This window comes from Plasmodium knowlesi (genome assembly GCF_000006355.2).
Source record: "Plasmodium knowlesi strain H genome assembly, chromosome: 6".
Taxonomy (NCBI): Eukaryota; Apicomplexa; class Aconoidasida; order Haemosporida; family Plasmodiidae; genus Plasmodium; species Plasmodium knowlesi.
This window is the reverse complement of record NC_011907.2, coordinates 708875-732543: the sequence shown is the minus strand read 5'-3', so window position 1 is coordinate 732543 and position 23669 is coordinate 708875. Positions and strand designations below refer to the sequence as shown.

Here is a 23669-nt window from a genome sequence, read left to right as displayed (position 1 = left end):
CTTCCTAAACCCGGAACCCTCTTCCTATACCCCTAAAACATTCCTCCTAAACACAGAATCTAACTTCTAACACCCTGACACCTTTGTCCTAAACCAGGAATCTAAGCCGTAACACCCTGGCACGTTCCTCCTAAACCCGGAATCTAAGTTCTTAAACCCTGACACCTTTGTCCTAAACCCGGAATTTAAGTTCTAACATCCCTAAAATCTTCCTCCTAAAAACCGGAATCTACGTCCTAGCACCCTGACACCTTTTTCCTGAACACAGAATCTGACTATTGACACCCCTGCAACCTTCATCCTGAACCCGGAATCTGAATTCTGACACCCTGACACCTTCCTCCTAAAACCGGAATCTACATTCGTACACCCTGACACCTTACTCCTAAACCGGGATCTGATTTTTGACACCCCGACACCTTTGTCCTAAACCCGGAATCTAAGTTCTAACACCCTGACACCTTTGTCCTAAACCCGGAATCTAGGTTCTAACACACTGATACCTTTGTCCTAAACCCGGAAGCTAAGTCCTAACACCCTGAAGACCTTCCCCCTAAACCCGGAATCTATGTTCTTACACCCTGACACCTCCACCCTAAACCCTGAATCTATGTTCTTACACCCTTATAACCATCCTCCTAAACAGGGAATCTAAGTTCTAACACCCTGACACCTCCCTCCTGAACCCGGAATCTGACTCCTAATACCCTCACACCTTTGTCCTAAACCCGGAATCTATGTTCTAACACCCTGACAACTTCCTCCTAAACAGGGAATCTAAGTTCTAACACCCTGACACCTCCCTCCTGAACCCGGAATCTGACTCCTAATACCCTCACACCTTTGTCCTAAACCCGGAATCTATGTTCTAACACCCTGACACCTTCCACCTAAACCCGGAATCTAAGTTCTAACACCCTGACACCTTTGTCCTAAACCCGGAATCTACGTCCTAACACCCTAACACCTTCCTCCTAAACCCGGAATCTATGTTCTAACACCCTGACACCTTCCCCCTAAACCCGGAATCTAATGTCTTACATCCTGACCCCTTCTTCCTGAACCCGGAATCTAAGTTCTTACACCCTGACAACTTCCCCCTAAACCCGGAATCTAAATCCTAACACCATGAGACCTTCCCCCTAAACCTGGAATCTAAGTCCTAACACCCTTACAACCTCCCTCCAATACCCTTATAACATTATTCTAATAACCATACCACGTTATTCTTCCACCCTGACACCTTCCTCCTAAACGTGGAATCTAAGTTCTAACACCTCGATTCCTTCGCCTAAACACGGAATCCGAATTCTGACAGCCTGAAACCTTCCCCCTAAACCAGGAATCAGAGTCCTAACACCCCCCAAACACCACACCTCCTTTCCCCACCATTTTTTTTTTTTCTTTTTTTTTCTATTTCCCTCAAACCTTGATTTCCTTTATTCTTTCTTTTTTCTTTTGGTTATCGGGTTGCGGTTTGCAGTGTGCGGTTTCCGTGCCATACGGTTAGTGTGCCATCCGGTTTCTATCATCCGGTACCTACCATCCGCCTGGTGTGTAGTATCCGGTCTTTGTCTTCGAGGAGTTTTCCCTCTTCCCCCCTCCCGGGAGGGATGCTGGGATGCGTCCCTGCCATCGGGTTCATACCATCCGGCCTATACCATTCGGTTCATACCATCCGGTTCATACCATCCACTTCCCACCATCCGGTTATTACCATCCGCTTACTACCATCCCCTTCCCACCATCCAGTCTCCACCCTCCAGGCTCCACCATCCAGTCTCCACCATCCAGTTCACACCGTCCTGTTCCCACCATCCTGTTCCCACCATCCTGTTCCCACCATCCAGGTCATACCGTCCGGTTCCTACTATCCTGTTTCTACCATCCGGTTTCTACCATCCGGTTTCTACCATCCGGTTTCTACCATCCGGTTTCTACCATCCGGTTTCTACCATCCAGTTCCTACCACCTGCTTCCTACCATCCGGTCTATACCACCCACATCCCAACATTCGGTTCCTACCATCCGATTAGTACGATCCCATTAGTACCATCCGGTTACTACCATGTGCTTAATGTATAGTATCCAGTTGTTGTCTGCGAGGAGTTTTTCCTATCCCCCTCACGGGAGGGATGCTGGGATGCGTCCCTGCCATCCGGTTCATACCATCCGGTTCATACCATCAGGTTCATACCATCCGGTGTCTACCATCCGGTGTCTACCATCCGGTGTCTACCATCCGGTGTCTACCATCCGGTTACTACCATGCGGTTGGTGTATAGTATCAGGTCTTTGTCTTCGAGGAGTTTTTCCTACCCCCCCCCCCCCCGGGAGGGATGCTGGGATGCTTCCCTGCCATCCGGTTCATACCGTCCGGTTCATACCGTCCGGTTCATACCGTCCTCTTCATACCATCCGGTTCATACCATCCAGTTCATTCCATCCGGTCGTTGTTGTATATAGACCCTGTCTGCGAGGAGTTTTACCTATCCCCCCCCTAAAGTAACTAAAGCTGACCCCTGAAACCTTATTCTAACACCGTTAAAACCATCCACCTAAACCCGGAATCTGACTTCTAACACTCCTAAAATCTTCCACCTAAACCCGAAATCTGACTTCTAACACCCCTACAATCTTCCACCTAAACCCTGAATGTGAATTCTAACACCCCTAAAACCTTATTTATATACCCCGAAGACATTCCTTCTAAACCCGGAATCTGTCTTCTAACACCCCGACACCTTACTCCTATACCCGGAATCTAAGTCCTAACACCCTGACAACTTCCTCCTAAACCCGGAATCTGTCTTCTAACACCCTGACACCTTTGTCCTAAACCAGGAATCTAAGCCGTAACACCCTGGCACGTTCCTCCTAAACCCGGAATCTAAGTTCTTAAACCCTGACAACTTCCTCCTAAACCCGGAATCTGTCTTCTAACACCCCGACACCTTACTCCTATACCCGGAACCCTCTTCCTATACCCCTAAAACGTTCTTCCTAAACCCGGAATCTATGTTCTAACACCCTGGCACCTCCCCCCTAAACCCTAAAACCTAAACCCGAAATCTAAGTTCTAACACCTTTACAACCTTCTTCCTAAACCCGGAATCTAAGTCCCAACACCTTAACCCCTCCCCCCTAAACCCGGAATCCGACTCCTAAACTGGAATCTAAGACCTAACACCTGACAGCTTTGTCCTACACCCGCAATCTAAGTTCTAATACCCTAACACCTTTCCCCTATACCCGGAATCTAACTTCTAAGACCCCTACAACCTTCCTCCTAAACCCGGAGTCTAAGTTCTTACACCCTGACACCTTTGTCCTAAACCCGGAATCTAAGTTCTAACATCCTGACACCTTCCTCCTAAACCCGGAATCTGTCTTCTAACACCCTGACACCTTCCTCCTAAACCCGGAATGTAAGTTCTAACACCCTGACACCTTCCTCCTAAACCCGGAACCCTCCTCCTAAACCCGGAACCCTACTCCTAAACCCGGAACCCTACTCCTAAACCCGGAATCCTACTCTTAAACCCGGAACCCCACTCCTAAACCCGGAACCCTACTCCTAAACCCGCAATCTGAATATTTTTTTTTTTTTTTTTTTTTTTTTTTCTTTTCCTCTTTCGTGTTGGTGTGTGTAGTATACAGTTTGTCTTTCCCTGCCATCCGGTCTTTGTCTGCGAGGAGTTTTTTCCTACCCCTCCCGGGAGGGATGCTGGGATGCGTCCCTGCCATCCGGTGCCCACCATCCGGTGAGTGTATTGTATCCGGTCCCCGTCGGCGAGGAGTTTTTCCTTTCCCCCCCTAAAGTAGCTAAAGCTAACCCCGAAACCTTATTCCTGAACCCTAAAACCTCACTCCTATACCCTGAAACTTTACTCCTATACCCTGAACCCTTACCGCTATACCGTACAACCTTAATCCTAACCCCCTGAAACCTTACTCCTATACACTAAAACCTTACTCCTAACACCCCTAAAACCTTTATTCCAAAACCTGCACACCCTTCTCATCTTACAGAATCCATCAACCTCCTTATCTTCCATCCCCATCCTTTTTTTTTTTTTTCTTTTTTTTTTTTTTTAATCATTTTTTTTCTTTTCCTTTAACACTTACCTTCATTTTTCTGGATTCTGTTCCCTACGTTTTTCATTAAGGTGTCTACGTTAGGAGTGCCATCATTCTGCATAGACGACATTATTGCTCTCTTCAAGTCTCCGATTGTTAACGACTCCTTATCACTTATTAATTCGTTCATTATTTGGTCCCTATTAGTGTCGCTGCCTACTTTAAGGAAATTTCCGATAGTGTCCTTATTCTTTTCCTCTGTTTCCTTCCCATTTCCCTGCTTTCCTCCCCCACATGCGCTCGGCAAACTCATCCATGGCTTCCCGAGCCTAAAACCCACGTTCCTCCACTTTGACGCGCGCCCCGATTCCTTCGTTGTCTGTTCCCACTCCTTGATTGTATCCCCGAGAACTGCTTTCGCGACGATTAAGTCCTTCGCGGTAATTCCCTTACATGCTTCCAAGTTTGCGATAGCGTCATTGTGTTCCTCCTGTAACTTCTTTTCCACGCTCTGCGACATGTGCTTGATGGCGTCCCCCAAATAGCAGTGGTCACCATACAGTTCGTTCAGAACAAGCGCGCCGACGACACAACGTCTGTAGGCTTCAGGACCTTCCACTGTTTCATACTTGGGTGTCTCATCCTTCTCGTTCCTGAACTTACCCCCCTTCGTCTCTACACCACTCATGAAATACCTTATTTCAGCAGCAGCCTTACACATCTCCTTCACAGCCCCACCCAGCAGCTTGTTACTTCGTGGCCACGTCTCCTTTATGTTCTCACAGAAGTTCTTTATTTCATTCGACTCGTCCTTCCCCCTAGTCACCCACTTCTTCAAATCATTCCATGTTTTCACTAAATCGCTCTTTAATTTGTCCTACATAAGGGAAAAGGAAATGCAATAATATTATATAAAATTATAACTCCGCACACACACATATATAGATGTATTAATAATTCCTCCTTTTCCACAGCATTTTCACTTTTCTTTTTTTTCCCTTTTATTTTTTTTTCTCTGTGTGTTGGGTTGGTTCTTCCCGGGTTGTGGTGTGTAGTATCTAGTTGCTGTGCCACCCGGTTCGTGCGTAGTATCCGGTTTCTCTGCCATCCAGTTCGTGTAGTATCCGGTCACTGTCTGCGAGGAGTTTTACCTACCCCTCCTGGGAGGGATGCTGGGATGCTCCCCTGCCATCCGGTTCATACCATCCGGTTCATATCATCCGGTTCATACTATCCGGTTCATACCATCAGGTTCATACCATCCGGTCACTACCATCCGGTTCCCACCATCCGGTTCATACCATCCAGTTCACACCATCCAGTTAATACCATCCGGTTCATACCATCCGGTTCATACCATCCAGTTCCTACCATCCAGTTCCTACCATCCTGTTCCCACGATCCGGTCACTGCCATCCAGTTCCCACCATCCAGTTCCCACCATCCGTTCACTGCCATCCGCTTACTGCCATCCGCTTACTGCCATCCGGATCATACCATCCAGTTCCCACTGTCCAGTTCCTACCATCCAGTTCCCACCATCCAATTCCCACCATCCACTTACTACCATCCGGTTCATACCATCCGGTTCATACAATCCCGTTCATACCATCCGGTTCCGACCATCCGGTTCATACCATCCGCTTCATACCATCCTGTTCCTACCATCCGGTTCATACCATCCGCTGTCTACCATGCAGTTCATACCATCAGGTTAGTGTTTAGTATCCGGTTCATACCATCCGGTTCCCACCATCCACTTCCCACCATCCAGTCTCCACCATCCAGTCTCCACCATCCAGTCTCCACCATCCGGTCTATACCATCCGGTTCATACCATCCGGTTCATACCATCCGGTTCATACCATCCGGTTCATACCATCCAGTTCATATCATCCGGTTTATACAATCCTGTCCATACCATCCAGTTCATACCATCCGGTTACTAACATCCGATTCTACCATCCAGTCTCCACCATCCGGTACCTACCATCCGGTTCATACCATCCGGTTCCCACCATCCAGTTCCAACCATCCAATTCCCACCATGCGGTTGGTGCACAGTATCCAGTTGTTGTGTGCGAGGAGTTTTACCTATCCCCCCTCCCGGGAGGGATGCTGGGATGCTTCCCTGCCATCCGGTTCATACCATCCAGTCTCCACCATCCGGTCTCCACCATCCAGTACCTGCCATCCGGTTCATACCATCCAGTTCCTACCATCCGGTTCCTACTATCCGGTTCTTACCATCCAGTTCCTACCATCCGGTTCATACCATTCGGTTCATACCATCCCGTTCATACCATCCGGTTCATACCATCCGACTACTACCATCCGATTACTACCATCCGGTTACTACCATCCAGTTCCCACCATGCGGTTCATACCATCCGGTTCGTACCATCCGGTCCATACCATCCGGATCATACCATCCGGCTCATACCATCCGGTTCCCACCATCAGGTTCATACCATCCAGTTTATACCATCCGGTTACTACGATCCGGTCGTCCTTGTATATAGTCCCTGTCTTCGAGGAGTTTTTCCTTTCCCTCCCCCTAAAGTAACTAAAGCTAACCCCCGAACCTTACTCCAATACCCCTAAAACCTTATTCCAACACCCTAAAAACTTTATTCTAATACCCTAAAGCCTTCATTCCTGAACGCGGAATCTGACTTGTAACATACTGCACCTCGTAATGATCCTACCCCGCTTTTTTTTTTTTTTTCTCTTTTCTTTCATTTTTTCTTTTTTTTCCAATGTGGTAAGGTAATGCGTATGCCTCTTTGTATTTTTTTTTTTTTTATTCTTTTCATTTTTGCGAAAAAAAAAAAAAAAAAGAAAAGAAAAAACCTATCACCCTAGAACCGAAAGCATACACCCTGAAGTGTACACCCTAAAATGCAAAATCTTACACATATACACCGTAAAATATTATAAATCCCGCAACCTAAAAATCCGAAATCTTACACATATACACTGTAAAATATTATAAATCCCGCAACCTAAAAATACGAAATCTTACACATATACCCCGTAAAATATTATAAATCCCGTAACCTAAATACGAAATCTTACACATATACACCGTAAAAATATTATAAATCCCGCAACCTAAATACGAAATCTTACACATATACACTGTAAAATATTATAAATCCCGAAACCTAAAAATACGAAATCTTACACATATACACCGTAAAATATTAAATCCCGCAACCTAAATACGAAATCATACACATATACATTGTAAAATATTAAATCTTATGCATGCACCGTAAAATATTATAAATCCCGCAACCTAAATACGAAATCTTACACATATACACCGTAAAATATTAAATCCCGCAACCTAAAAATACGAAATCTTACACATATACACCGTAAAATATTATAAATCTCGCAACCTAAAAATACGAAATCTTACACATATACACCGTAAAATATTATAAATCCCGCAACCTAAAAATCCGAAATCTTACACATATACACTGTAAAATATTATAAATCCCGCAACCTAAAAATACGAAATCTTACACATATACCCCGTAAAATATTATAAATCCCGTAACCTAAATACGAAATCTTACACATATACACCGTAAAAATATTATAAATCCCGCAACCTAAATACGAAATCTTACACATATACACTGTAAAATATTATAAATCCCGCAACCTAAAAATACGAAATCTTACACATATACACTGTAAAATATTATAAATCCCGCAACCTAAAAATACGAAATCTTACACATATACACCGTAAAATATTATAAATCTCGCAACCTAAAAATACGAAATCTTACACATATACACCTGTAAAATATTATAAATCTCGCAACCTAAAAATACGAAATCTTACACATATACACCTGTAAAATATTATATCCCGCAACCTAAATGCGAAATCCTACACATATACACCGTAAAAATATTATATCCCGCAACCTAAAAATGCGAAATCTTACACATATACACCGTAAAATATTAAATCCCGCAACCTAAAAATACGAAATCTTACACATATACACCGTAAAATATTATAAATCTCGCAACCTAAAAATCCGAAATCTTACACATATACACTGTAAAATATTATAAATCCCGCAACCTAAAAATACGAAATCTTACACATATACACCGTAAAATATTAAATCCCGCAACCTAAATACGAAATCATACACATATACATTGTAAAATATTAAATCTTATGCATGCACCGTAAAATATTATAAATCCCGCAACCTAAATACGAAATCCTACACATATACACCGTAAAATATTAAATCCCGCAACCTAAATACGAAATCCTACACATATACACCGTAAAATATTAAATCCCGCAACCTAAATACGAAATCATACACATATACATTGTAAAATATTAAATCTTATGCATGCACCGTAAAATATTATAAATCCCGCAACCTAAATACGAAATCTTACACATATACACCGTTAACTATTAAATCGCGCAACCTAAATGCAAAATCTTACACATGTACACCGTAAAATATTAAATCCCGCAAAACTAAATACGAAATCTTACACATATACACCGTAAAATATTAAATCCCGCAACCTAAATACGAAATCTTACACATAGACACCGTAAAAATATTATAAATCCCGCAACCTAAATACGAAATCTTACACATATACACCGTAAAATATTATAAATCCCGCAACCTAAAAATCCGAAATCTTACACATATACACTGTAAAATATTATAAATCCCGCAACCTAAAAATACGAAATCTTACACATATACCCCGTAAAATATTATAAATCCCGTAACCTAAATACGAAATCTTACACATATACACCGTAAAAATATTATAAATCCCGCAACCTAAATACGAAATCTTACACATATACACTGTAAAATATTATAAATCCCGCAACCTAAAAATACGAAATCTTACACATATACACTGTAAAATATTATAAATCCCGCAACCTAAAAATACGAAATCTTACACATATACACCGTAAAATATTATAAATCTCGCAACCTAAAAATACGAAATCTTACACATATACACCTGTAAAATATTATAAATCTCGCAACCTAAAAATACGAAATCTTACACATATACACCTGTAAAATATTATATCCCGCAACCTAAATGCGAAATCCTACACATATACACCGTAAAAATATTATATCCCGCAACCTAAAAATGCGAAATCTTACACATATACACCGTAAAATATTAAATCCCGCAACCTAAAAATACGAAATCTTACACATATACACCGTAAAATATTATAAATCTCGCAACCTAAAAATCCGAAATCTTACACATATACACTGTAAAATATTATAAATCCCGCAACCTAAAAATACGAAATCTTACACATATACACCGTAAAATATTAAATCCCGCAACCTAAATACGAAATCATACACATATACATTGTAAAATATTAAATCTTATGCATGCACCGTAAAATATTATAAATCCCGCAACCTAAATACGAAATCCTACACATATACACCGTAAAATATTAAATCCCGCAACCTAAATACGAAATCCTACACATATACACCGTAAAATATTAAATCCCGCAACCTAAATACGAAATCATACACATATACATTGTAAAATATTAAATCTTATGCATGCACCGTAAAATATTATAAATCCCGCAACCTAAATACGAAATCTTACACATATACACCGTTAACTATTAAATCGCGCAACCTAAATGCAAAATCTTACACATGTACACCGTAAAATATTAAATCCCGCAAAACTAAATACGAAATCTTACACATATACACCGTAAAATATTAAATCCCGCAACCTAAATACGAAATCTTACACATATACACCGTAAAAATATTATAAATCCCGCAACCTAAATACGAAATCTTACACATATACACCGTAAAATATTATAAATCCCGCAACCTAAAAATCCGAAATCTTACACATATACACTGTAAAATATTATAAATCCCGCAACCTAAAAATACGAAATCTTACAAATACACCCTAAATCCTAAACCATAAACCCTGAAACCCCGAAACTCCGAAACCCTGAACTCTGAAGCTTGGAGCTTCCTGTTCTTCCTCCCTGGAATATTCCTTTTTTTTCTTCCCTTAAGACCTTCTTGCTTTTTTCCCTTCTGTAACATGCTTTCCCCTTTGCGCTTTTCTTCACCTCTCCTTCTTCCTTATTTTATTATATCCACTTACCGTAATGTCCTTAGGATTCGTCAGAGGCGTACCCCCATTCTTCAATAATTCCTCCATCCATTTCCCCAACAACCCACCGCCACCCTGTGTTGCTGCGCTGGGTTCTGCCATGTTGGTGCATTTCTGCTTCTTCTGTACGTCTTCTGCAATTTGTATATATTATAAAAAATGAAAAAAATGAACTGAAAAAAAATTTCTTCAAAAAAGAAACAATTTTTTTCCGTTGTCGTCGTCTTTTCTATTTTATTATCATCCTCCCCTTCTAATTAATCGTTTTCTTCTTCTGTTCTATTCCGTTCCTTTCTTCTTTTCTATTCGTTCCTTCTCTTCTACTGCCTTTATACTTTCCCTTCCTTTCTTCTTCCCTTTCTTCTTTTCTTTTCTATTCGTTCCTTCTACATTTCCTTCTTTTCATTGCCAATAAACAATAATATAAGAAGGAAGAAAAAGAAGGTTCCTTAAAGGAAGAAAAGAAGATTTCTTAAGGGAAGAGAAAGAAGATTTCTTAAGGGAAGAGAAAGAAGGTTTCTTAAGGGAAGAGAAAGAAGGTTTCTTAAGGGAAGAGAAAGAAGGTTTCTTAAGGGAAAGAGGAAGAAGATTTAAAAGGAGGAAAGAAAGAAGATTTAAAGGGAAGAAGAAAAAGAAGGTTCTTTTTCCTCGTTTTTTTTAGAACAACAATATATGGCCTAGTACTTAACTCCTTAAGGAGAAGAAAAAGAAGGTTCCTTAAAGGAGGAAAGAAGAAAGAAGGTTTTCAAAGGGGAAGGAAAAGGACAAGAAGGTTTCTTAAGGGGGAAAAAGAAAAAGAAAGAAGGTTCCTTAAAGGAGGAAAAAAAAGAAGGTTCATTAGAGGGAGGAAGAAGAAAGAAGGTTTTCAAAGGGGAAAAAGAAGAAAGAAGATTTTAAAGGGGGAAAGGAAAAGAAGAAAGAAGGTTTAAGAAGGGGGAAAAGAAGGAAGGTTTGTTAAGGGAAGAAGATAAAAAGAAGATTTCTTAAGGGAAGAAAAAGAAGGTTTAAAGGGGGAAAAGAAGGAAGGTTTGTTAAGGGAGGAAGATAAAAAGAAGGTTTCTTAAGGGGCGGAAAGAAAGTAGTTTTCAGGGAGGAAAAAGAAAGAAGCTTTAGAGTAGAAAAAAAGAAAGAAGGTTTAGAGTTGAAAAAAAAGAAGATGGTTCATAGGAGAAAAAAAGAAAGAATGTTTATAGGAGAAAAAAAGAAAGAATGTTTATAGGAGAAAAAAAAAAAGAAGGTTTATAGAAGAAAAAAAGAAAGAAGATGGTTTAGAAGAGAAAACCAAAATTTTAATGAAAGAAAAGAGGGTATAAAGGGAGAAGAACAAAATAAATATTTCAAGAAATAAGGAGAGAAGGAAGTTCTAAACGAAAAAAAAAAAGGGGGGGAGGTTTATAGGAAAAAAAAAAGAGAAAATGAAAAAAAAAAACAAAGGAATAGAATGAAAAGGAATAGAAAGAGAAGGAATAGGAAGGAAAGAAATGGAGTGAAAAGTAAAGGGAATGAAAGGGTTTAAGGAATAAAAAGAAAAGAAATAAAAAGAAAAGGAAAGGAAAGGGAATGAGAGAAAGGTAAAGGGAATGATAGAAAGGTAAAGGGAATGAGAGAAAGGTAAAGGGAATGAGAGAAAGGTAAAAGGAATGAGAGAAAGGTAAAGGGAATGAGAGAAAGGTAAAGGGAATGAGAGAAAGGAAAAGGAATAAAAGGGAAAGGGAATAAAAAGGAAAGGGAATAAAAAGGAAAAGGAAAAGGAAAAGGAAAAGGAAAAGGAAAAGGAAAAGGAAAAGGAAAAGGAAAAGGAAAAGGAAAAGGAAAAGGAAAAGGAAAAGGAAAAGGAAAAGGAAAAGGAAAAGGAAAAGGAAAAGGAAAAGGAAAAGGAAAAGGAAAAGGAAAAGGAAAAGGAAAAGGAAAAGGAAAAGGAAAAGGAAAAGGAAAAGGAAAAGGAAAAGGGAATAAAAAGGAAGAGGGAATAAAAAGGAAGAGGAATAAAAAAGAAATGGAATGAAGGAAGAGGAAAAGGAAAAGAAAAGGATGTTTAACAGCAATACAAACGATGGTTTAAAATAGCAGAAGGGGATTTACGTAATGAAGAAAAGGTTTGAAAAAAAAAAAAGGAAAAACAGACGAAGAAAAAAGAAAGAAGATTTAAGGCAGAATAATAAAATAAAATTTTAAGGAAAAAAAAGAAAAAGGTGCACAGCAAAACGGAAACGAAAAGGAAAGTGTTAAGTTGCGGGTTCAGGATTCCAGGATATAGAAGTCATATCCGGGATTAGGGTTCAAGGTTTCCACATTTTAGAATAAGGGTTCCAGGGTATAGGATTAAGGTTCCAAGGTGTAGGATTAAGGTTCCAGGGTGTCAGATTAAGGTTCCAGGCTGTAGGATTTTAGGATTTCAGATTTTAGTTTTAGGTTTTAATTTTTAAGGTTTCAGGTTTTAGGTTTAGGGTTTAAGTTCTTTTTTTAAGTTTTAGTGTTCAGCCTTTAGTATTCCGGTTTCAGTTTTTCAGGGTTCAGGGTTCACTGTTCAGTTGTTATGCTTAGGGTTCAGTGTTTAAGGTTCAGGGTTTAGGGTTTAGGGTTTAGGGTTTAGGGTTTAGGGTTTAGGGTTTAGGGTTTAGGGTTTAGGGTTTAGGGTTTAGGGTTTAGGGTTCAGGGTTCAGGGTTTAGGGTTCAGGGTTTAGGGGTTCAGGTTTTTGGGTTTTCAGGGTTTAGGTTTCTGGGTTCAGGATTTTGGGTTTTCAGGTTTCAGGTTTCAGGGTTCAAGGTTTAGGGTTTAGGGTTCAGGTTTAGGGCGTATGTGTGAGATTTCATATTTAGGTTGCGTAATTTGAGATTTTACGGTGTATGTGTAGGATTTCGCATTTAGGTTGCGTGATTTAATATTTTACGTTGTATGTAACATTTCGCATTTAGGTTGCGGGATATAATATTTTACAGGTGTATATGTGTAAGATTTCGTATTTTTAGTTTGCGAGATTTATAATATTTTACGGTGTATATGTGTAAGATTTCGTATTTTTAGGATGCGGGATTTAATATTTTACGGTGTATATGTGTAAGATTTCGCATTTAGGTTGCGGGATTTATAATATTTTTTCGGTGTATATGTGTAAGATTTCGCATTTTTAGGTTGCGGGATTTATAATATTTTGCGGTGTACATGTGTAGGATTTCGCTTTTAGGTTGCGCGATTTAATATTTTTACGGGTGTACATGTGTAGGATTTCGCATTTAGGTTGCGGGATATAATATTTTACAGGTGTATATGTGTAAGATTTCGTATTTTTAGGTTGCGAGATTTATAATATTTTACGGTGTATATGTGTAAGATTTCGTATTTTTAGGTTGCGGGATATAATATTTTACGGTGTATATGTGTAAGATTTCGTATTTTTAGGTTGCGAGATTTAATATTTTTACGGTGTATATGTGTAGGATTTCGTATTTAGGTTACGGGATTATATAATGGAAGTTATAATTTTAGGTTGTAAGGACAACAATTATGTCTTCGTGTTTACATGATTTAGGGGAAGGTTAATTTCTTTTTTTTCTTTAAGAAAAAAAAAAAAGGAAAAAAAAAAAAAAAAAGGAAAAAAAAAAAAAAAAAGGAAAAAAAAAAAAAAAAAAAAAAAAAAAAAAAAAAAAAAAAAAAAAAAAAAGGAAAAAAAAAAAAAAAAAGGAAAAAAAAAGAAAACGGAAAAAAAAAAAATAATAATAATAAAATAAGTGGCACTGTTGTATTTGTACCATTCACTCTATCATGCAATCAGTGGGAAAAAGAAAAAAATGAAATCTCCTTTGCGTGATGATGCAAATGTACAGCGCACACGGGTGAATATTTTTTTCTAGGGGCGCCCAGTGACCTAATTCATTTTTTCCATTTTTAATTTTCCCGCTTTTCGCAAGTGGGGTGGCGTGAAGGGTGCTGCCCTCGCAAATGTGCGTAAGCGTCAAATGAACCAACAGCCAAATGTCCCAACCGATGAACCGGATCATGCGGAACAGCGCTCACCTCTGTGTCCGCCTTCCTCGCGAACCTAGCTTGACTAACACAAAGGTGACCAAAATGAATACCCCGCTGAAGTCAAATCTGTATGACATTTCTCGCTCGAAAAAATTGTACCCCAAGGGCATCCCGGACAGCATCGATGATGATGCGTGCGACGATGAGGACGAAACGGACTCAGAAGCCACCGTAGTGAACAGTATGTATGTTTAAGGCCGCAAAAGTATGGAATGCGGTATGACAGACGGGCGTTGCCAACTACGCCCACATTTGTGTGAGATGGACGTTGTCTGTTCCCAGTGATTGAACCAGCAGTCTGGAATCGCTCAGGAAAAAGGGGCAGACAAAAATTAACCTTCTCAGTCTTCCCATTTAAGCCAGGTCTTCTTCCTCTGTTTCCTCATCAATGTGACATTTCCTCTGCCCTCCTCCGTTCCACTTGCCAACCAGCAGAAGAAGGAAGCTTCTATAAAAAATTGTACTCCTTCATCGAGTCCAAATCAAGTTACATTAATTTGGTTCGAAAGTGCAGGGTTGATAGGGACATCGAAAACACGAGTGCCCCGAAGAAACGGTACCTTAGGACCAATCGGAAGTTTCAAGACGAGGAGAAGACAGACCGGGAGAGTGCCCTAAAAACGATCAGGGAAATAGTTAAGAGGAAGTTCCCCAAGCGTGCCGATGAAAAGATAGACTTGTACTTGAAGGAAGTTATAGGTAATGAGTGTTTGCGGAGAAAGGTGCCCCAGAAGGCCATACATTTATGCAAATCTCGTACAACACCTGAACAACTCGCAGAATAGTGCGAATAAGGGAGTACACGACATATCATTTACTACTTCCTTCTCATTACAATTTCATCCTTTATACCATTTCCTCCACGGTGCGTCCCCCCGAAGGAAACCCGCCTCCAGAGAATTGCGCCCTGCACAAGGTCCTGTACCAAAGAAACCAAAGCAATTTGTTCGTGAAGCACAACCTAATCAGCTACCTCCTGAACTTCCTGGACAACAAAACGCTGATGAAACTGAAGGAGTGCTCAAAGATAGACAACGAAGTGGTAAGTCTGTACCTTAGGAAAATACTGCACACCTTATCCTTCAAGGATGATGAAATAAAGACTAATATCCACTACTGGAGAAATGTAATTAATTATTTTTTCTGCAAAACGGGTACCCTCAAACCACTGGACAGAAAGAACTACGAACCTGTCACGAAGGAGTTCGAGAAAAACAAAAGCTTCTGTGTAATTACAGAAGACTCCATGGATTCAGAAATATACATCAGCTTAGATTACTTGAATGAAAAAATGATTACATCCTGTACACACAAGAATCCACTACCATATACATGTGATCTTACGAACGTACCAAAAGGAGTGGAAACTTTTTTAAAAAGTGAAAAAATTTCGATTGTCGATTTTGTTCAGGAATACTACAAAAGACTCATAGTTAATGATGATGAGTTAATGTGGCACATATGCCATTTCAGAAAATCCCGTACATTTTTAACTCTGCTCCTTCTCGAATACCTTAAGTGTATGCTTCACGTGTTAGATAAATACAATGGCAATTGTGTTTTTAAAAAAACAGAATACTTGGTTAACTGCGGACACCATATTACGCATCGAATTTGGATCCAAATGTTTTATGACTATGGTTATGAAACATTAGGTAATAATAAAGAGGAAAAGGGAGACTTAAACAAGGGACAGAGGACTACGGGGGGGTTCTCCAAACGTGATAGTACTAAACAGAAGAATGAAGCACAGAGCGATAATACAATTAATAAAACACTTTACTTAACCATTGCTGACCATTTCAAGTGGGATGCATAGTCATACACAGCATTAGCTTCTGTGCCTCATTTTCAACAGGCGGCATATTATTGAAACCGTAGGGGGGACAGTATACTCCTGCCTGTGCGATGGGTTATTTGTTATGAACTCCCATTTGTAAAATACTTCTCCATATGTGTATATGGAGCGCGGGGGGGGGAAGACATGGAGAAACCTTCCCGACAAACGTTTCCCTCAATACACCAGATGGAAAGAATTTGTCTTCCATTTTTAAAACAAGAAAGAAAATTTTTTTTCAGTACAGTATGTACCTCAGCTTTGGACACTTTCGCCATTGCGTAAATCATTGCAACAAAGGCAACTGCTCATGTCTTTTTACTGTTAGGCATACCATAAACAACTCTTCACACATGGAAAAGGGGGGGGAAAAAAAAGTCGCGATTTTTTAATTCACTAAGTTGTAATGATAAAAGAAAATAGAAACAACGAGAGAAAATCTCAACATCTGCTTATATTGAAAAAAAAAAAAAAAAAAAAATTAGGAAACAAATTTATAAATCTGGGAGAGAGAGAGAAAAAAAAAAGGCGATCTCCTTGTGTACCAAAAAATGGAAGTTGCGCATTCTTTTTTTCTTTTTTTTTTCACTTTTACAATATTACTTAAAAATAAAATTTACAAAAATTTAAAATTGATTTCGTACTCCGACAATTAGAAATATGTTTAACATCAAGAAGGTGTCTTCCATTCCACTGTGGGAAACGTTCTACAATTTGCACACGTGTTCAGCTGAGGGTCACTTACACACGCTTCCCCATCTACTTGGTAATTCTTTCTATTTCTTAATTTGGCTTTCTTCTTTCCTGCTATGCGAGAATGGAATGAACGTACATAATGCTCAACTGATTGATGGAAACGGCCCTCCCACAGTAGTTCGTTCCGTTTGCAAGGAGAAGGCATGTCGAACAATTCTACATGTATAATAGACAAAATAGCAGAAACATCACGGAAACATCGTGGGCATGGATCAAAGAAGCCCTTACTTCTGTTCTTTGGGTTCATCTTTCTTGGAACAGCCTTTGCATTCACCTGTAGGAAGGGTAGGAAGGTGAGGGCGGTGTAACTTATGGTTCGGCCTTGGCATTCCCATTGGCATTTCCTATGGGTGTCGCCATTAGGGTTGCTTGTATCTTTTTCTCCTCAGGAGGGAGCACCTTTGCACAATTCCCCTTGTTATTTGCCAATCGTCCCGGTGCTTACCTTCATCCTCTGACGAATCCGATTCAGAGTCCGAGCTTTCCCCAAAGCCCTTGGGCTTGTGATATATGCAGCAGACTACACAGGAAAAAAATTGGGAGGGGGTCAAAAATGAGGTCCCCTAGAACGCTGTTAAGAGGTTAAGCGGTTACGCGGTTACACGGTTACGCGGTTACGCGGTTAAGGGGCTAAGCAGATAGGATATCCCCGCCCCCAATCTGTGCACGTGGGTATGCAATCCGCACTTGCGCGGGGCTATGCCTTACCCTTGGACGACTTCTTCTGCGCGTTCTCATTATCAACAGTGTTTTCATCCCACCTGACCATTTTTTGGGGAGTCAGCTTTAAAATTCGCACAATTGTGTTTTGGTTTCCATTCTGTTCGTTCCTCTCGTTCGCTTCTTGCACGTAGGTGGTGGTCGTTGTACTTGAGGACGAATGCATATGAGACATGGTCAAAAAAAAGGGGTGCTGCTTACATATATATGCACATGTGTGCAACCTTCGTGTTCAGGGGCGTATATATAAACCCAATCTGTGTATGTAGACAGATATCATGCTATGTCATAAAAATTGACATCGCATGGGAGACATGAAAGTGGCAACCAAAGCGAGAAAAGTGAAACTCAAGCTGGTGGAGTACTGCAAGGATTAATTAAAATAGCCTTATAATAATTTCTCCCTCGCCCGTAAGGACGCCCTACACACGCAAGCAAACACAAGAAATTCCCGTCTTGCAGAATGGCATGCCTCAACTGCTGTACAGTATATATATTCGCATGAACAAGAGTTCAGTAAAGACACGCTCTGTGCATTCTTACTTCATACACCCTTACATGCCTGTTGTACATACTTGTACGTTCATTTTTCACAGGTGTCAATTTTTCTCTCTTGTTCAAAAGCACGGGGAGAAGGAAAAAAAAAAAATGTAAAACAAAGTAAATGCTCATAATATCCTCATATTACAATTTTGTAAAAAAGGGTAAATATCCTTTTCTTGCGATTTGTTCAAAAAACATCCACCCGAGTGATGCGCAAATTTTATTTTAACTTAAACTGTTTTTCTGTGTTCCCATTAATATGGAAAAAAGAAAAAAAAGAAGTACCCCTTTTTACAGTATATATACCACTTTACATGCAAAAGTTCCTGTATTAAAGAAACCTCCACCGCAAAAAAGTCTTCCTTTTAAAACTCCCCAAATCAAAATCACCTGAGCGGTTAATATATTTTTTTCTTCTTTTTCGTCCCTTTCGACGGAATTTTCAGTTAGCCATTTTTCCTTTTTATGCCATGTTCATGTAAAAACGCATAAAAAAAAAAAAAAAAAAAAAAAAAAAAGGAAAAAAAGAGAAAAAAAAAAAAAAGCTAACTGATTTGTATACCCACTTGGTTACATTTTCTCTCAACCGAAACTTAAAAGCAATTTCGGCCGTATTAACATTTACACTATCCTGCCGGGCGCGCTGGGAAAATTATCCCTGTGAAGTGGAAATCCCCTAAACGGTCCTCCAAATGGGTTTCACGCAAACTCGCAGTTCACAAAAAATATGCAAAATAAGCTAAATCATTCAAATTAGCTGCATTTGCTACACTTCCCAAGTTGGCCGAATTGGCTGAGTTTGCCAGAGACGCGTAAAACTGAATGAATCGCCCGCACTAATGTGGGTGGCAATGTACACCCTCATATGCCCAAGCAACGTTGGCGTGTCGAAGAGGGAACACGAACAGGATGGCTTAACACATGAGCCACACGCACGCAACATGTTATGTACATCATATACTACTGAACTAAATCTACATATCGTGCTTGTGTTGCAATCTGCATATACAATTGCAATGCAGGGGCTGTAAGTAATACAACAACAAAAAAAATAATAATAAAAGTAATCCATAAATAAATAGTCAAAGGGGGGAAAAGCATGTGTATGGAAAAAAGAAAAAAATAAAGGGAAGTAAAATATTCAACTTGATACTTTACCTTGGGCGTAAACCCAAATACGTAAGTGGCATGGTTTGGACACGATCAGAGTTCAAATCCCAGCAGTGTGAATTATTCCTGATAGCAGTAATAATTGTATATGCGTGTCTTTGCATACGCACACGTACTGGGGAGGGGGTGATCTTTCTACGCGGGAGCAGCAGCACCATTGCAATTTAAAAGAGATCACTTGTGTTGCTCATATATAAAAAAAAAAAAAAACAAAACAAAATGAAAGGTTCATTTCGGTTGCCACATCCCAACAACGTTAAGCTCTTCTCACATGGATCCTTAATCAAGGGTGTTTTTCTTCTATTGCAATTTTATCAGTATGTCCATCTTGTCAGTTGCCACGTTGCTTACGTTTATTGGCATATAGAGATATATCCACATGGCATCTTCATATGCATGGTGCGCAACCCTGGGTCAGCAAAGCGGGTCAGTACGCTTCATCTGTCTACAGTTAACATGTTCCAGCTTGCATATCCATAACCATCCTTCCAAAGGTATACCTCTCTTCATGCAAAAATACGAAAAACTGTGTTCACATATTCGTCGCCTGTTTAACCATTAGGTAAATCCACTTCGGCACACACACAAAAAAAAAAATAATAAAATATAAGGAAAAAAACAAAATGGCGACCATGTCAAATGCGATAGCAAAATGGGGGGAAAAAATGCTTCTTCTTCAACTATGCTTAAAACTGAAAAAATTGTGCCCCGTGTCGCTATATATACCACTGCTGGTTTGACCGTTCCGGGGCCTTGCATTACTTGCAGGAGGCCCAAACGTGTGTTATTGATGCAAGGCTAGGTAACGTTTTCCTCCGTCTCCAGTATTCCTCCAGACTAACTGTATGCACACACGTGCGTGGGCCATTCACATACTTCCGCGACAATACGGGAGAAGTACAGTTGAACATGTTGCATTCACTTCCATGGTTTTGCCCATCTCAGTAGTCATAGTTTTCATAGTCATCCTCTTCGTTGTCCGAATCGTCCTCATTGGTGGAGGACATCTCCTTCTTTTTCGATATCTGGATGAGGCCCTTCTTCTTCCGCTTCTTCTTCTTAATATCATACTCATCATCCAGGGAGTTGTCCTCTTCGTCGCTCCCATCTTCTTTCGTCTCCACCTGGTTCGTGGTTTCACTCAATTTCCTCTTTTTTTTAACATTTTCGTTGCTAACAAATGTAAGATAGTTGACAGCGTCGTACATTTGCCATATATTTTCTAAAACTTTGTTTTCCTTGTTTATCCTTCTTAGCTGGATTGGATTTTCCGCCGACACAATTCCGACGGATATTAAATTATATATATCATAGTAGTTGTAAGGACCATAGACATTGTTGTTAGCATCACTGGTCCACCTCAGCTGCCATTGTATGTCTACACTTTCGTCCTTGGATTCCTCCAGCTTTTTACATAAGGCTTCACATTCGTGCTTCGCCAAGAAGTACACGTTCTTATATTCGTTTGTCAATTTCTGCGTCAAATCTATCAGGTTGTTAAACCTCCTTTCGATTGTTTTGTAGTCCAGGGCAATCTTCTGGTATGTTTCTTCCAGCCTCTGCAACTCGTTTGGCTCTTCACTCTCTCTGAGGGCGTCCTTCTCCTCATCAGCCGCTTTATCCCCCTGTTCAGCTACTCCTTCTTCTTCCATCGCTTGTCCCCCCTGTTCAGCCGTTTTATCATCTTCCGCCACCTTCTCCTCCCCTTCTGCTTCCTCATCTCCATCTGCTACATTGTCCTCTTCTGTCGATTCCTTCGCCGGGGGTTCCTCCTCCCGTGGCTGCTCTTCCTCCTCGACGGGATGTTCCTCACGGGGAGTGGCTTCGCTCTTCTCACCCTCATGCTCATCCTCCTCACTCTGCGTGTCTCCATTTGGAATGACTTCCTTGTCTACGGCCTCGTTTACCAAGGTTTCCTCCCCTTCCTTCCCTACCGAATCGCCTGCCCGTGTTTTCAATTTCACCTGCAGGATGTTCTTCTTACCTGATCTCCTCACAGGGGCCCTTCTGTCCTCGTCCCTTTTCCCTTCGTTCGATTCGGAGCGGTCCGCATCTGCCCCTTGACATGACTTGGACACATTCGGATCTTTCGAAGATTCATTGCTCTCCCGTGGGGACGAAACGAACCTGAATTTATCTAACTTCAGTTTGCATTCATTTAAGTAATTTTTACAGAGCTTCAAATCTCTCTTGTATCTAACCATGGCTTTAATTGGTGTTTCCTTTTCAATTAGCAGACAAGAGAGGGAGTACAAAGCATCGTATATATTCACAGAGAGGGAATTATTATTGAGACTTTGATTTTTGAACTTATCAAATTTAGACACGGTTTCGTTGTGTATTTTTGCTTTAATTTTTTTATTGGAAAATGAGGTGAACGGATCTTCCTCATCAACTGACTTTAACCAGGCCTCCTCAAAATCATCACCGTCCGAGTGGTTGTAAATGTAGTTGCCATGCTTGTCTATGTATCCTTCCTTCAATTCGTTCTTCATGTTAAAGGGTTCGATGTTAAACCCGAAATAGTCTTCACTATAATGGCTAGTTCTTTCCTCTGCATTTAAAATGGCTGCATGTACGTCGTTCACTTCGAAGGAGGAATCTTCATTAAAGGAATGAGTAAACCTTTCTCTTTTAAGTGATTGGTTTTTTCCGTCTCGACTGGAAAAAGCGCCTTTTGTTGATTCCCCGTGGATTTCCCCATCAGGAGATTCATCCTCCCCAGTATTCATGGCAACGTACCCTCTTCTAACCACCCCTCTCCCTCTGCCATTCTCTTTTGCATTATCTATTCCATTCTCTATTCCATTCTCTTTTCTATTCTCTTTTCTGGTACCTTCATCCGAAGAATCCTTCGCCTCAAAAATTTCAAGGGAATTATAACTTCCCCCTTTATGATCCTCTTCATTTAGGAAGGAATGCCCAGCCTTAAACTCCTTCTCATCAAAGTCACAGTTATACATCTCGTTGTAAAAGCATTCAAAGTAGTTAAAGTTGTTAACGGCAAAATTGAAATAACTGTTTTCATTTTCGTCTTTTTCATAATATATCGTTTCATTTTTGTCTGAAAATTGGACTTTTTTTTTTTTTTTTTTTTCAAAGCTGTTTTCACCTTTACTTATTTCGTTTTCTAATTTTACCAGTTCGACTTCTACGCTTTCTTCTTTTAGCATTTTCACGGGGGAAGCAGCGTGACGTGCGATGAGAAAGAGATGGTTGGATGAAATCAACACACCCTTTGTGCCTGACTTCTTCACTTGGGTAGGTGCAGGTGTGAGCTTATTATTGTATTTTTCTTTTTTATTATTGTCTGTATTTAATTGTCCTGAGGGTGGTGTCTGCTTGGGAACCTCTACCAGAGCATATGTACAACTTCGCTTTGAAGTTGCAAATGGATGGTGTGCCCTTTGGTCCCTCCCCTTTTTATCGTCACACGGAGGAAATAACACCTACACTGCTTGAATGTGTACCTTTAAAAGTTTCCACTGCGCAGCTGGTGAAAATACATTTCCTCATCCGAAACGTTGCTCACTCTTGTGATGAGTGCGAAGGAGCGTGCTCCGATTGGAAAGTCGCTATTGGGGGGATGTATGCCCTTGTTTTGGTATTTCCCCCTCCAAACGGATAGTAGGCATGAACAAAAGGGACAGATCTCGCAAAATGAGAAGAATGGTGTACATATGGAAAACTGTAAAAAAATGTAGTGCTAACAGTGGGTACAAAGTGTACAAAAAAAAAAAAAAAAAAAAAAAAAAAAAAAAAAAGCATAAATGAGTTATGCCTTCCCCCCAATTTGCAAGGAACAAATTGCCTTTCAACTTGGAATGGTTTTATTTTCTTATTTTTTTTTTTTAATTTTCCCAAAGATAGTTACAGCGAAATTGGTAAACATATCTATTCAACACAAAAAAGAAGGTTTAAAAGAAATGCTCTTTACTTAAGGCATCTTCGCATAAATGATTTCCACATGCAGCATTCTCGCGTGAAGTACTTAAAAAAAAAAAAAAAAAAAAAAAAAGCAACGAACAGGCGAGGAAACGGGCACAAAAAATCTGATGGCACGCAAAAGAACAAATTGGCGCGTATTCCGCACGAACAGGCAAAGAACCATTGTCGGAACAACAGCATATTGTTGGTAAATTAGAGGAACATGAATAAGGAAAACTGACCCCTACCTTTCCTTCTAATTGATTTCATATAAATATTTATGTATATCATATAAGGACATAATGTTGTAAATGCCCACAACAAACACTTGGTACGGAATACGAACATGTGAACAGGGGGTGAAAGGATCGACTCGGATCGTGGTGGTCA

The 23669-nt window shown here is 40.0% G+C and overlaps 4 protein-coding genes across 4 annotated transcripts in view; 1 reads left to right on the top strand and 3 right to left on the bottom strand.

The window, feature by feature from the left end:
- The window catches only part of PKNH_0616600 (SICAvar, type I), a gene marked incomplete at both ends in the record, with an annotated part of 20368 nt that extends 9967 nt beyond the window's left edge, over positions 1–10401 (bottom strand). Inside the window, 2 exons of the mRNA XM_039113637.1 lie at positions 4129–4957; positions 10291–10401. Of these exons, the coding sequence (XP_038969541.1) occupies positions 4129–4957; positions 10291–10401 (940 nt within the window). The remainder of the gene's footprint in view (positions 1–4128; positions 4958–10290) is intronic.
- Positions 10402–14368: 3967 nt separating this feature from the next.
- On the top strand, positions 14369–16145 carry PKNH_0616500 (conserved protein, unknown function; the record flags this gene model as incomplete). Its single annotated transcript, XM_002261800.1, has 3 exons — positions 14369–14507; positions 14762–15025; positions 15208–16145. The coding sequence occupies 3 exons, from the start codon at positions 14369–14371 to the stop codon at positions 16143–16145; spliced, it is 1341 nt and encodes a 446-aa protein (XP_002261836.1).
- Positions 16146–16939: 794 nt separating this feature from the next.
- On the bottom strand, positions 16940–17814 carry PKNH_0616400 (protein phosphatase inhibitor 3, putative; the record flags this gene model as incomplete). Its single annotated transcript, XM_039113635.1, has 4 exons — positions 16940–16970; positions 17148–17193; positions 17365–17439; positions 17628–17814. 4 exons carry the CDS (start codon positions 17812–17814, stop codon positions 16940–16942), a joined length of 339 nt encoding a protein of 112 aa, XP_038969540.1.
- Positions 17815–20293: 2479 nt separating this feature from the next.
- Positions 20294–22525, bottom strand: PKNH_0616300 (protein GEXP15, putative; the record flags this gene model as incomplete). Its single annotated transcript, XM_002261798.1, has 1 exon — positions 20294–22525. The coding sequence occupies one exon, from the start codon at positions 22523–22525 to the stop codon at positions 20294–20296; it is 2232 nt and encodes a 743-aa protein (XP_002261834.1).
- Positions 22526–23669: the final 1144 nt, after the last annotated feature.